General features: G+C 35.3%; 1 protein-coding gene across 13 annotated transcripts; it reads left to right on the top strand.

Annotated features, from left to right (window-relative positions):
• The first annotated feature begins 1284 nt into the window (after nucleotides 1-1284).
• On the top strand, nucleotides 1285-12029 carry tral (LSM14 family protein trailer hitch). 13 transcript variants are annotated; one of them, XM_090107949.1, is made up of 9 exons: nucleotides 1285-1519; nucleotides 2361-2543; nucleotides 3935-4044; nucleotides 5244-5472; nucleotides 6939-7138; nucleotides 7825-7985; nucleotides 8809-8955; nucleotides 9376-9551; nucleotides 10887-12029. In XM_090107949.1, exons 1-9 carry the CDS (start codon nucleotides 1399-1401, stop codon nucleotides 10892-10894), a joined length of 1335 nt encoding a protein of 444 aa, XP_089964075.1. In that variant the 5' UTR covers nucleotides 1285-1398; the 3' UTR covers nucleotides 10895-12029. The 13 variants fall into 13 exon arrangements, with proteins under 13 accessions (XP_089964075.1, XP_089964074.1, XP_089964073.1 ...); XM_090107948.1 differs by having other exon boundaries at nucleotides 5241-5472; XM_090107947.1 differs by having other exon boundaries at nucleotides 2361-2621.
• The last annotated feature ends 21 nt before the right edge of the window (nucleotides 12030-12050 follow it).

Raw genomic sequence — 12050 nt, 5'->3', positions numbered from 1 at the left:
AATCTCATCACAATCATACAATATTGCAACAATCCATACAATATTGCGAAACAAATGTTTTGCAATAACTGGAATGCTTGTGTGAAATTGCAAGAACTCTCCGGTGGTCTTGCTGAGGCCAGCAGAAGGCTATTGCTCAACCTAATACAGAGGGTTGCCGTTGGGGTGGATGTGTAACTAGTTATTATTTGTGATTTATTTGTTTATTTAAATTCTCTAATGTGCTGCCAAAATACAAAGAATACAAACAAAACATAATATTCTAAAAAAGAACAGCACTTTAAAAGCAGCCTTACCACTTAAGAGTGATCTCTTCCAGGCTTCTTCCAGGCAACCAACTGATAGAATGATATAATAAACTAGAAGAAGGAGGTAAATAAAAAGTATACGCAAAAATAAATAAATAATAGTGTAAATAAATAAATAATAAAATACGTGTGGCACTCGGGGACTACCGCGGTAAAGCTATTGCATAGCATGCCTTCAAGTCACACCTCCGAGCCCGTCGGAGTAGGGAGCGTGAGGTTTTTTCATTACGGAATTTCTCGATTTGGTCCCCACGCTCAAGGCCCGCGATAGAAGCTATGCAATATCTTAATAGTTTTCATTTCATTTTTTCATTATATACCGAGTCAGGTTTTAATAATGATTTCGGTCAAGCTTTTTGAAACTAATTAGGGATTGGAATTGTCTGATGTTTATCGGCAGTTCATTCCAAAGGTATATAGTATAGAGAATATAATATCATCATGATATCAATTTTCAAGCTTCAATCTCAAGTTAACCTAACACGCTCGTCGCTTCGCTCCTCGCTACCTATTTGAATATTTACGCTGGCCGTTGCCACGACTTGCTCGCTTCGCTCGCTCGGCTCGTACGGAAGTTCAAAAGTTAACTTTACAGTTGAATTTATTTTTAGAATTTTCTATTATCACACTTTACTTTTGACTTCTCTCTCTGAATACTTATTTGGGATGTTTTATTTTGCGATATATTGCGATTTTAAAAAATCTTTGCATGGAGGCTTTTTAAAATCGCAGAAATAGTAGAAAACTTTACAAAAATAAATTTTTTAAACGATTTAACAAGATCTTTCCTCGAAATTACATAAGTGAAATACAAAAAATAAAGGTCAATTTACGAAAACCTATATAACTAGTCGTAGTTTTAAAAAAAGGATCAATTTTCCCTGTTAATAATTAAATGCGATTTTTAATTAAAATTACGTTGCAAAAAAAATTCACTATATTTTATCTGTATTCTCAGCTGTTTATAAACGCTACTCTTGTCGCTTGTTGCCAACTTCCCGTCAGTCATTTTACTTTGTGGCTGTTGGTATATGGTCGACGAAATCGTAAAAAATCTTAATCATCGAAAGTTAATTTACAAAGTGACAAGATGAGTGCTGGAATGCCTGAATTAGGCTCAAAAATAAGCCTAATATCAAAAGCCGACATCCGCTATGAAGGCCGTCTCTTCACCGTTGATCCCCAGGAATGTACGATTGCTCTAGCTAGCGGTAAGTTGACAAATGGATGCTATTATTTTGTTATGTCCTGTTTTCGTTTAATTCAATCTTATAACCCGTTACAGTATTACAAAATTCGAAGAAAAATATCTTTTAATTGCAACGTATTGTGGTTTTGAGAAAAATTGTTTAGTCGACTTTCTATTTGTCGTTTTGTTCCTTAGTTTTTTAATATCATATAAGAAGTTATTGACCTTATATTACCTCTCATTATGAACCATTTACTAAAATCTTGTTCTTTTTTAGTGAGCACGTTATTTTTATTCTACCCTCAGTGTATACTTGTTGGTCCCCGCCTTTGTGACCGAGGTTTCATCTTGATGACGTTGATAACGATTATATTGCTGTAAACAAGTGTCGTATTGTGTTTATTTCGAACTAATACTAGCGATTGTTGATAAAATCACCGTTCATATGCTACAAAACATGAATAACTTAGATTCCGAAATGCAAAAAGTTTGTTTCGTTATGTTAATTTTGTTAGGGAGGAATACGTTATACGACAGATGATCCAATAAACACTAATTTCCCTTTTCCGTTGTAGCGCTTTCTCTTAAGTAATCATGGTACCATATATAATAATGAATGAAGCTAAAATTTTAAATGATATCCAGAATATAACAATGTTTAAAAAAAAAACCGAATTTAATTATTTGATTTTTTTTCTTATATTCATTTGAAATTTTATATGGATATGAAAATAAATATGATTGTTAAGTGTCTAACATTTTAAAACACTTTACCCAACCCTGTTGACCATATTATGATTTTCAATTGTTAGAGTATACAAATTTACCTTAATATTTAAAACAAATTAAAACTTCTGTTACAGTGCGATCATTTGGTACTGAAGACAGAGAGACTCAGTATCCAGTGGCTCCGCAGAGCCAAGTGTATGATTACATCTTGTTCCGTGGCTCTGACATCAAGGACATCCGTGTGGTCAACAATGTGTCCTCGCTACCCAACGACCCTGCCATCGTGCAGATGTCTGTACCACCATCGATTGGAAGCGGTAACCAAGGGCAATATGTGGGGCAGTATAACCATCCAGTTGTGGGACAAACACAGTATCCACAATATTATCCGATGGGTGGGTTTCCGAGCAGTGTGCATCCTCAAATGAATAAGACGAGTGAGTTGTCCCCACAAACGTCAGTGGATCTGGCTCCGCAACAACCCGTTACAGCTCCTATCGGATCCGGAGTTGTACATCACAACCAAGTGAAAGACCAAGGTTTTTCTTCAATATTTACATAAAGAGCTCACGCTTTTGCTTCGCCATATACTATCTTGCGATTTTTGTAGCTTTACAGGCAGCCTTCATGAACTTCCACCTCACTAGCCTCTTTCTAAATAATTAACTTTCACTAATATTAATTTATATTTTATGATGAATATATTCACATTTGTTTATATTTGTCACCAATTTTTTAATAAATTCTATAAATCCATTCCTAAATTCACATTTATTTAGTAGACTAATATCATACTTTGATCTTTTCTATGATATAAGAATATTTGAGTATTTGTATTCTAATATTCTTGTAACACTGACTGCCTGTCTTGTAATGTAGCTTATATTATTACTAATGATAATATCAACTTGGCTTGTGGTATCATTTCTTAGATATTTTTATTTATGTACTGTATTGTATACATAATATCTGTATTTTGTATGTATATCTGTTACAAGTTCTCTCATTATAAATTTTTTACTAATGGTTTGATTAATCTTCAATAATAAATTGATCATACTTCATAAGAGCTACTTAGCTACCAATGAAAAAAACAATATTATTATATTTTATTACTCAGTATTTTCTGGGTTAAAAATTAATATTAATATTTTGAAATATATTTCAAAGTAACAATTATTATACCTATTAAAAAAATTAACATTATGGTGTTAATGGTTTTTATTAATGAAAAAAAATAACAAAAGTACGAAAATAACCAAATTAACATGAAAAATCGCAACATAATCTGTGCAACATAATCATTCCTTGGTCTCATGCTTGAAGTATCATTCCATACTATACCATATTTGATTTTGATATTTTTGTAATAATTTATTTTATAAAAATATCAAAACAAAATATATATTTTGCTTTATTATTTTGTATCATTGTTTGTTTTAATCATCTTCACATATCTGTTTAGTGTTTAATCTAGATTATAATGTATTTTGGTACTTATATGTATAGCAAGTTAGTAAATTTGCTGTTAGCATATTTTAGTTTTATCACAAATAATGTAATAACTAATAAGTATAGTAAATATAAGAGCATATATTTTTTATTTATGAGCAAAGCTTCTTTTGCCTATAATTTGCAAACATGCTTTGAATGTATTCTATGAAATAATTTATTTTACGGATTACATGATTATAAATTATCCTTTTAGGTTCTATGTTAGATTTGATTGGAGGGGGTTCGCAGCAAAGCGCGTCTCGGTCGGGAACACCGGCGGCCGTGGGACACAGGAAGAGCCCCACTGCGGACCAGGGTACCCAGGTAATGTTCACTATTGTTTTGTATACTTGAAAATTTGAAAAAAAAAAATTGAAGTTCATTTAATTGTAACAATTGTAACATAATGTGTTGTACTTGTGTGTATTTGATGTGAAGGTTAGCTGATTTAGCTAGGATGCAAAATCCCTTATTAAAAACTCGAAAAGCTTAAAAAAGTGAATGTGATAGATATTAAATATCTATCACATTCACTTTTTTAAGCTTTAAAAATTTTATATTAATGGCAAACCCACCCTGTACAAAGTGAAAAAAATTTTCCTATTAAAACAAACACAGGTAAAGTTAAAGAAAACGTCATAATTTCATAAAATCAATTATTTCTCTGATATTTCAAACGACGCTGGATTAACCGCCTAATTCTCATGATTAATTATCAATCTACAGTGGTTTATGGAAAACAAACGGACAAAAAAACTAGTTTAATTTCGAAACACTACTTTGCAAAGGATCAACAAAAAATAAAGCGATTTTAAACAGCACAGAAAACAGAGCCGGGCCGAGAACAGATAAAACTCTTCATAATATAAATTGTTTCTTTCCATTTTATATACATTCAATTAACAACTAAACTCAATCACGTTTTCAAACTTGTCCAATCCAAATCTCTGCCTACCCGGCTTTTGGGCAGAGTTTTCTAATGAGCGTATAAATAAGACTTGGAATTTTTTTTAAAACTTTTATGACGATTTTAATAGCCGCTTGTGAGTCAAATTGTTTATAATTTATATGTATTATATTCAATTACAGTAGAATCCTTTTATAATGACTCCGGTTATATTGACCAACCGCTTATTATGACATATTACACAACGAAGTCATATAAAATTCTATATTAAAATTCGGATAAAATGACTTCGTAATAGTGACATGTCGTTTATTGTGACGAATGTTTAATAAATTGTCCGGTTATACATAGTGACTGAAATGATTTTTACCACTTTTGACAGTGTCTGGGAGAATTATGTGATATCCGACGATGAACGGCACTCACGCCTTTTTTTGTTTTTTGTCTCAATGTGTCACATACTAACAAAAACAGGAGATTGTTTATTTTCTACAAAATGCTTTGTATGACGTCCGCTTATTATGACGTGTTTGTCGATCCCCTTCGATGTCATTATAAACGGATTCTACTAACACAGCTACACACAATACATGCTAAAAAGGCCGCCTATCAGCAGGTCGGTTCGGGCGCGGGCGGGTCCACCCAGCGCGAGTCTCGCCGCGGCGGCTCCACGAACAAGCCGGCGAACCGCCCGCGACAGAACTCGCGCAGCCGCCAGCGACAGTCCAGCGGCTCTCAACCCTCGCAGCCGCAACAACAACACAATCAACAACACAATCAACAATACAATCAACAACACAATCAACAACAACCGCACCACCACCAGCCCGGTGAGCTCGTTGAAAGTAAGGCACAAGTGATTTGTTTGGATGAACCGTGTGGACTGTGGACGCTAGAGTGTATTAACATTATTGTATAGGTCGCGTCATGTAAAAAGAACGCTGACGGTTAAGCTGCGCATTGGCGATTTATTGGTCTATTTGGTGTTATGAGGTGGTATAAGAATAACAAATATGTAGTTGCGAAGCCACGACACGAGAGCCTACTTCAAAAATAAAATAAGCAGCAAATAACTTTCGTGCTAAACTCGATACATGCCAAAACACACCCCATCACTTTCATCCAGTGTTCTTTTTACATGATTCGCGTTATAATGCTGGTTTGTATTAATGCTTGAGCTTCGTTAACTGATGACTGGATGGTTGGTTGTGAAGTAATGGGAGGTTTTGATGCTTGAATGTTTTAACTAGTGTGGTACTATTGCTATTTGTTTTATATTATGCAAATGCAAACATTTTCATTGTGAGGAAAATTGTTTATTCATATTTATCAATCAATCAATAGTAAAATCATATTTTCGGTATAATGCTTGAATTATGCTATTAAAATCAGAGTAATTGGAATGTATTGGTAAAATAATGGCCATTTTAATTGGATGCTTTTTATTGATGCTAAAACTAATTTTATAGCTAGCTATGGCTGCTTCTGGAGTGGTTTGTATTTCTACATATCTTAAATTAAACTTTAAAATATTATATTTTTGGGAATTACTTAATTTTTGGAGAAATACTTAAACAGTATACACAAAAATAAATTATTTAAATTTTGTACTTTAATATACAGACTAAAATTATTTCCTTGAATGACAAACTACAATATTTATGCTAAATGATCATCATCATTACTTTTGTAACTGAAAACAGTAAACATATTTATTGCTCATAATTTCCCTTTTCGTATTAAACTGACCGAAAAATACAATAATATTGTTCAATTTCTATCCTAATCAATTTATTATAGTTACGTAACAAAACTCTACTGTTGGTTACTTCTTTTAACTCAAAGGTATTGAACCGAACCGAGAATTCTGAAGCAGATATATATTTTTATACTATTCCTAAGTCTCTCATTATATAAAACGCAAACGTTTTGACTGACTGATCGATCAACACATAGCCGATACTGAACTGAATTAAAATTATAAAAAAGACGGGTTGCACTCCGGGAGTGCCAGCTGAAGTGAAAACTTGATTATTAACGTTGAGCATGTTTGATATTTTGGAATGGTATCCGTCTTACGCTTTTTCGATCAGGTCACGTGTCCTGACGCGAGTTTAAGATTTTATATAAAAGAAAAAGAAAAAGTGCTCAACGCCCCTAAAGAAGTTTTCACTTCAAAAAATCTATGTGTGTGTCAAATTTCATGAAAATCGTTTCAGCAGTTTTTGTGTGTAGCAGTAAAAAACAAACACAATCTTGCTTTTATAATATTAGTAACATGCCAATATACTAATAATCCGTACGTTTGCAGGCCAGGGCTACAACCGCGGCGGCTGGCGGGGCCGGTCCCGCGGGCGCGGGCGCGGCTTCGTGCCCCGCAACAAGAACACGCTCAAGTTCGACAACGACTACGACTTCGAGCAAGCCAACACTGAGTTTGAGGAACTGCGCAGCCAGCTGGCCAAGGCCAAGATAGCAGATGGGGAGACGAAAGTGGAGAATAATGTTAGTGTAAGCATTTATTTTTTTTATTATTTGTAACTTTATTGGACATATTACTTAGAGTAATAAATTATTAAATGAAGTGATTTATTGAAATATAATATTATTAATTTTAAACTATTGACCTAATTCAGATAAATAATAATTTTAAATAAAAATCTATATATAGCAGCAATAATATACTAAATTCAAATTACATTTATTTACAAGAATGTAGTTACAAAAAAGGTGTTATTACTATGTGAAATTAAATTTTGAAAACAAATTAAAAAATTGTTAAAAATTGTTATTAAAACAATTTAAAAATTGTTTGTTCCCAAAAAATATGGGATTATTCTATCTCTCTTAAAATGTTACTTCATGTCAAAAGAAAAAATTAAACAGCACCTTAAATAATTCTACGTTTATTAGTATTTAAATTAATTACATGTGTATTGAACTGATTTTTACACTTCCAAATAATTAATATTCGCACCACAGCCCATTGTAATTGATGGGGTTCCATTCCAGGGCGAAGTGGACAAGAAGTTGTAAAAATAGTTGACTTTTATTTTTGCTTTCTCACAATATTACACATGTCAAAAGAAAAAAATTAAACAGCACCTTAAAATTATTCTGAGTTTATTAGTACATATTTAAGTTATGTATATTGAACTGATTTTCCCACTTCCAAATAATTAATATTCGCACCACAGCCCATTGTAATTGATGGGGTTCCATTCCAGGGCGAAGTGGACAAGAAGGACGACTCGGGCAACGAGACTGGCGCGGGTGAGGCGGAACAAGAAGACGACTTCATGGGGTACGATAAGAAGAAGAGCTTCTTTGATAACATCTCGTGTGAGGCTGTTGAGAGGTGAGTTTGGATTTATTTACTTCATACTAATACTACCACAGATCACAGAAACTAAAGGGAGATATGGTTAGGGGGCGGGGCCGGTGTCGCAGCAATATGTCCAAAAAAAGAACAAACTGTAGTGGTGCTGTATACATACGTCACTTACAATCTAGTGTGCGAACGAATAGTCGCTCTCATATTTTTGTGTGATGACACGCACACAACGCGAAGTATTGTTTTGATTTTGTTTACTGCAGTTATGTGCGTAAATTTTTTATGAGACATGGTTTCGTACTCAGCGCAAGCGATTGGCATCTCTCTAGATCTCTATGAATACTACACATAATATAGGAAGTGAAACTGTTAGCTGCAGCTATGTGACAGCTGGTTTAAATTGATTAACAAACATCAGAGTTATTCTGTTACTTCTATTAGAAGTACTTTTCTTTGTTGTTATACATAAATTAATATTTGAAATTTCAACCAGTAAATTCTGTACTTCGCTCTTTCAAGTCCAGTTAATTTGACATTTCAATTGTTATACATCATATTGTTGAAGTGAAAACTTCTTTAGCGGCGTTGAGCACTTTTTCTGTAATGGGTATAAAATCTTAAACTCGCGTCAGGACACGTGACCTGATCGAAAAAGCGTAAGACGGATACCATTCCAAAATATCAAACATGCTCAACGTTAATAATCAAGTTTTCACTTCTGCCGGCACTCCCGGAGTGCAACCGGTCTTTTTTGATGGCAAAGAACTGTCTGGCGGTTTTTCACTACATATTTTTTCCATTTTCATCTTCCACAATGCATTAAATTTCAACTGTATAATGTTGTTAGGCAAAAAGGTCGCAGCCAGCGGACGGACTGGCGGACGGAGCGCAAGCTGAACTCGGAGACGTTCGGCGTGGCGTCCGCGCGGCGCGGCGCCTGGCGCGGCCGGCCCGGCTGGCGCGCGCACAACCCGCACAACCCGCACCACCAGCCGTATGTACACACTGCTATTTATTTATTTGTCGTGACAACGACATCTTAATACTATAAATGGTCCACAATTTTCTATAAGGACGATACACAACGAAGATTGGCAACATTAATCAACATTAATGGCAACATTAATTATCAAATTGACTTAAAGTAATTTTATTATTTTGGATTTGTGACTATCGTTTTTCGTAGAAAATGGCTAATTATTGTGCTGTTTACGGATGTACTTCATCAGAAAAACGCGATTTTTTTTTACGCTAGTCACAAATGTGCCAACCATAAAGCGTTAACACACACATTTGCAGTCTCTACAGTGTGACTGTCAAAACGATAATTTTGTGTGGAGTGTCCGGGGTGTGACCCTATAGTTGCATCTATTTCACCGTGTGACGTAACAATAATGATTGTATTCGGTTGCAGCATGTCGTACTTCCCGAGCTGGCGGGCGATGCGCGGCGGGCGCGGGCGCGGCGGGCCGCAGCACGCGCCGCACGCGCACGCGCACAACAACCACAACCACAGCAACCACAGCCACGCCGGCGCGCACCGCCAGCGCAGCGCGCCCAGCGTGCCGCCCGCGCAGCCCGCCGCTACCGGTAAGTGAACGTCCCACGTCCCTAGTGGGCAGGGGCGTAGCTACCGCCGTATCTGCCGTATCAATTATACGGGGCCCCCGCGCCAAGGGGGCCCCCAACTCAAACTCAAACATTTATTTAATCAATTAGACTTCTTCTAGAAGCACTTTTGAAACGTCATTAGGTACATATTTTTAACATTTACCACCGATTCGGAAAGCAGTATCTACGGAGAAGAATCGGCAAGAAACTCCATAGTTGCTCTTTTTAATCATATCAGTTTTACAATTTTACAAATTACATATGTAACATCATAATAATTATATTAACATAATATGCCAAAGAACTGTCCTGTGGTTTTTACGCGACAACCCTCCATGGGTTTTTATCGTCTATATATTCCTTAATACTCTAATAGGCTCTCTGAACTATTACATTTTTTGTGCAACGTGCGCTTTTGTAAGAAATCTTTACCCTTCCTAAGGGCCCCCAAACAAATTTTTATACGGGGCCCGCCAAGGCACGCTACGCTTCTGCTAGTGGGATTAGGAGCAGATGCATTATACATCTGTTTCACTGATCGATTTTCTTTAGGGACAAGTAGGTGATCAGCCTTCTGTGTCCTACCAGAACGAGACATTTTTTTTTCTTCGTCTCCACCGGGAATCGAACCCAAGACTCCTCGGTGTTACGCTCACGCGTCAACCACTGTACCGAGGAGGCGGTCCACTACTGGTATATACACACTATTCATCTATTAGTCTTAATCAGACACAACAATTGTAAAACAATGATAAATGTTATATATACATTTATTTATAGCCTTTTTTGCCAATATTACAGGTTATTTTTTTTATGAAATAAAATAAAATTTATTGTGGGTGTTGGCGTGTCCTTGTGACACAAAGGCCTCTTCCAACTTCATCCACATATAAAAACTTAATTGACTAATAAGTCGACATAGTCGATACAGAAAAGATTGGTCCATTTGCCCTAATTACAAAATGGCACATGCCTCCTCAAATCCCTTCCAATGTTTTCTGTTCAGTGCTGTCCTCCTGCATGCTTTGCCCACTGTTGTAACGATTTCATCTTCCTACCTTCTAATCTATCTCCCCCGTTTCCTTTTTACATTTTTGGGATACCAGAAAGTATACCACTAGTACCACTTGTTTTTTCAAATTTTTTATTAAAACAACAATATTACGAATGGTTTTCTACATACTACTTATCTTGTCAGATAGTGAAACAATTGTTTTCAATTTAGAATTTATTTATGTATTTATAAATAAAAGATTTTTCATTGAAAATGTTACTTACAGAAACACTTACTAAACTTATTTGTTTTATTTGCAGCCAAGTAGGACTGGATGATGGAGGGTACGCCGAATCTTAATTTATTATCGCGAGGACTAAATGAACACTTAAGTAACGGAAAAGTGAATGTTGGTGATAGAAAGTGTGTTAATTGTTCTATCGTAAACTCTTATCGGGAATGTTAAGGATGGATAGATATTAGTTGATGGACATTGCTATGGTGTGACAGTGTTGTATCCAATATATGGAAGGAGCTATTTGGAAATTCCCGTGAGAACGAAACATGTTCGTCCAGAGGCACCTAAGTGTTGTAAGTATAGAATGGTTTGTTCAAATTATTGGGCTGATTGTTTCATGTTGACCTCGAAATTGTAAAGTCGACCAGATTGATATAAGGCTATTGTGATCGAGAGTCAACCTAGTTTGTTACGTTGAGGCTACCGAATCGCCCGCGTAGAATAATTGAAAGTTTATTTATATATAGTGTCAGTTTCGTGAAGGTGGCTCGTCTGTTGTTATCGTGCGGCAATGTAAATCTGGTTGTAACGTTTCGGACACACCTTCAAGGAACGGTCTGAAGCCCAATCAAATCATATATTTTCATAGCTTCTCATCTATAATGCAGTTGTGCCTATTGTAACGAATAGATTATAAATGTGTTTTTATATTTCTGTTGTTGCACATTTTTCTCAAGCAATGACAGTGGCAGTCCTACTAGTTGTCGACATAGAGTTGTATTTCTGCTGGACAGATTGTAATTTATCAGTTTGTACTGCTCTCGTTTGAAACTTGTATAGTGATGACTATTTTTTGACTGTCATGTGTATGTAAATTGTATTGTAATAGTAGGACTGTGCGGGATCCTGTGACAGATCACTGGATTTTGAATTGTTTATACAGATTGATATATCGTTAAATATGTAGTTAAATTGTATACGTCACAGGATTCAAATAATGTGAGCTTTGATCCAGTGTATCACAAAGTTTTAGTATAAATTTGTTAGAAAAGGACTGCTTTCTCATGTATGTAAAAATGTATGTCAATCGGCTCATGTCCTTTTTTGAGTGAATGTAAAGACAAAAATTTTTTTGACAAATAAAATGTTTGTAAATCTATAACTCAAAAACTGTACCTGGTGATTGTATTAATACGGAAATATACATTTACTACAAATCTTCCAACCGTTATTTTGATTAAAACAT

Source organism: Colias eurytheme, chromosome 12 (genome assembly GCF_061535395.1).
Source record: "Colias eurytheme isolate Ceu_HAF_F1 chromosome 12, ilColEury1 Martin Lab GWU primary, whole genome shotgun sequence".
NCBI lineage: Eukaryota > Metazoa > Arthropoda > Insecta > Lepidoptera > Pieridae > Colias > Colias eurytheme.
This window is presented reverse-complemented; position numbering and strand designations above follow the sequence as displayed.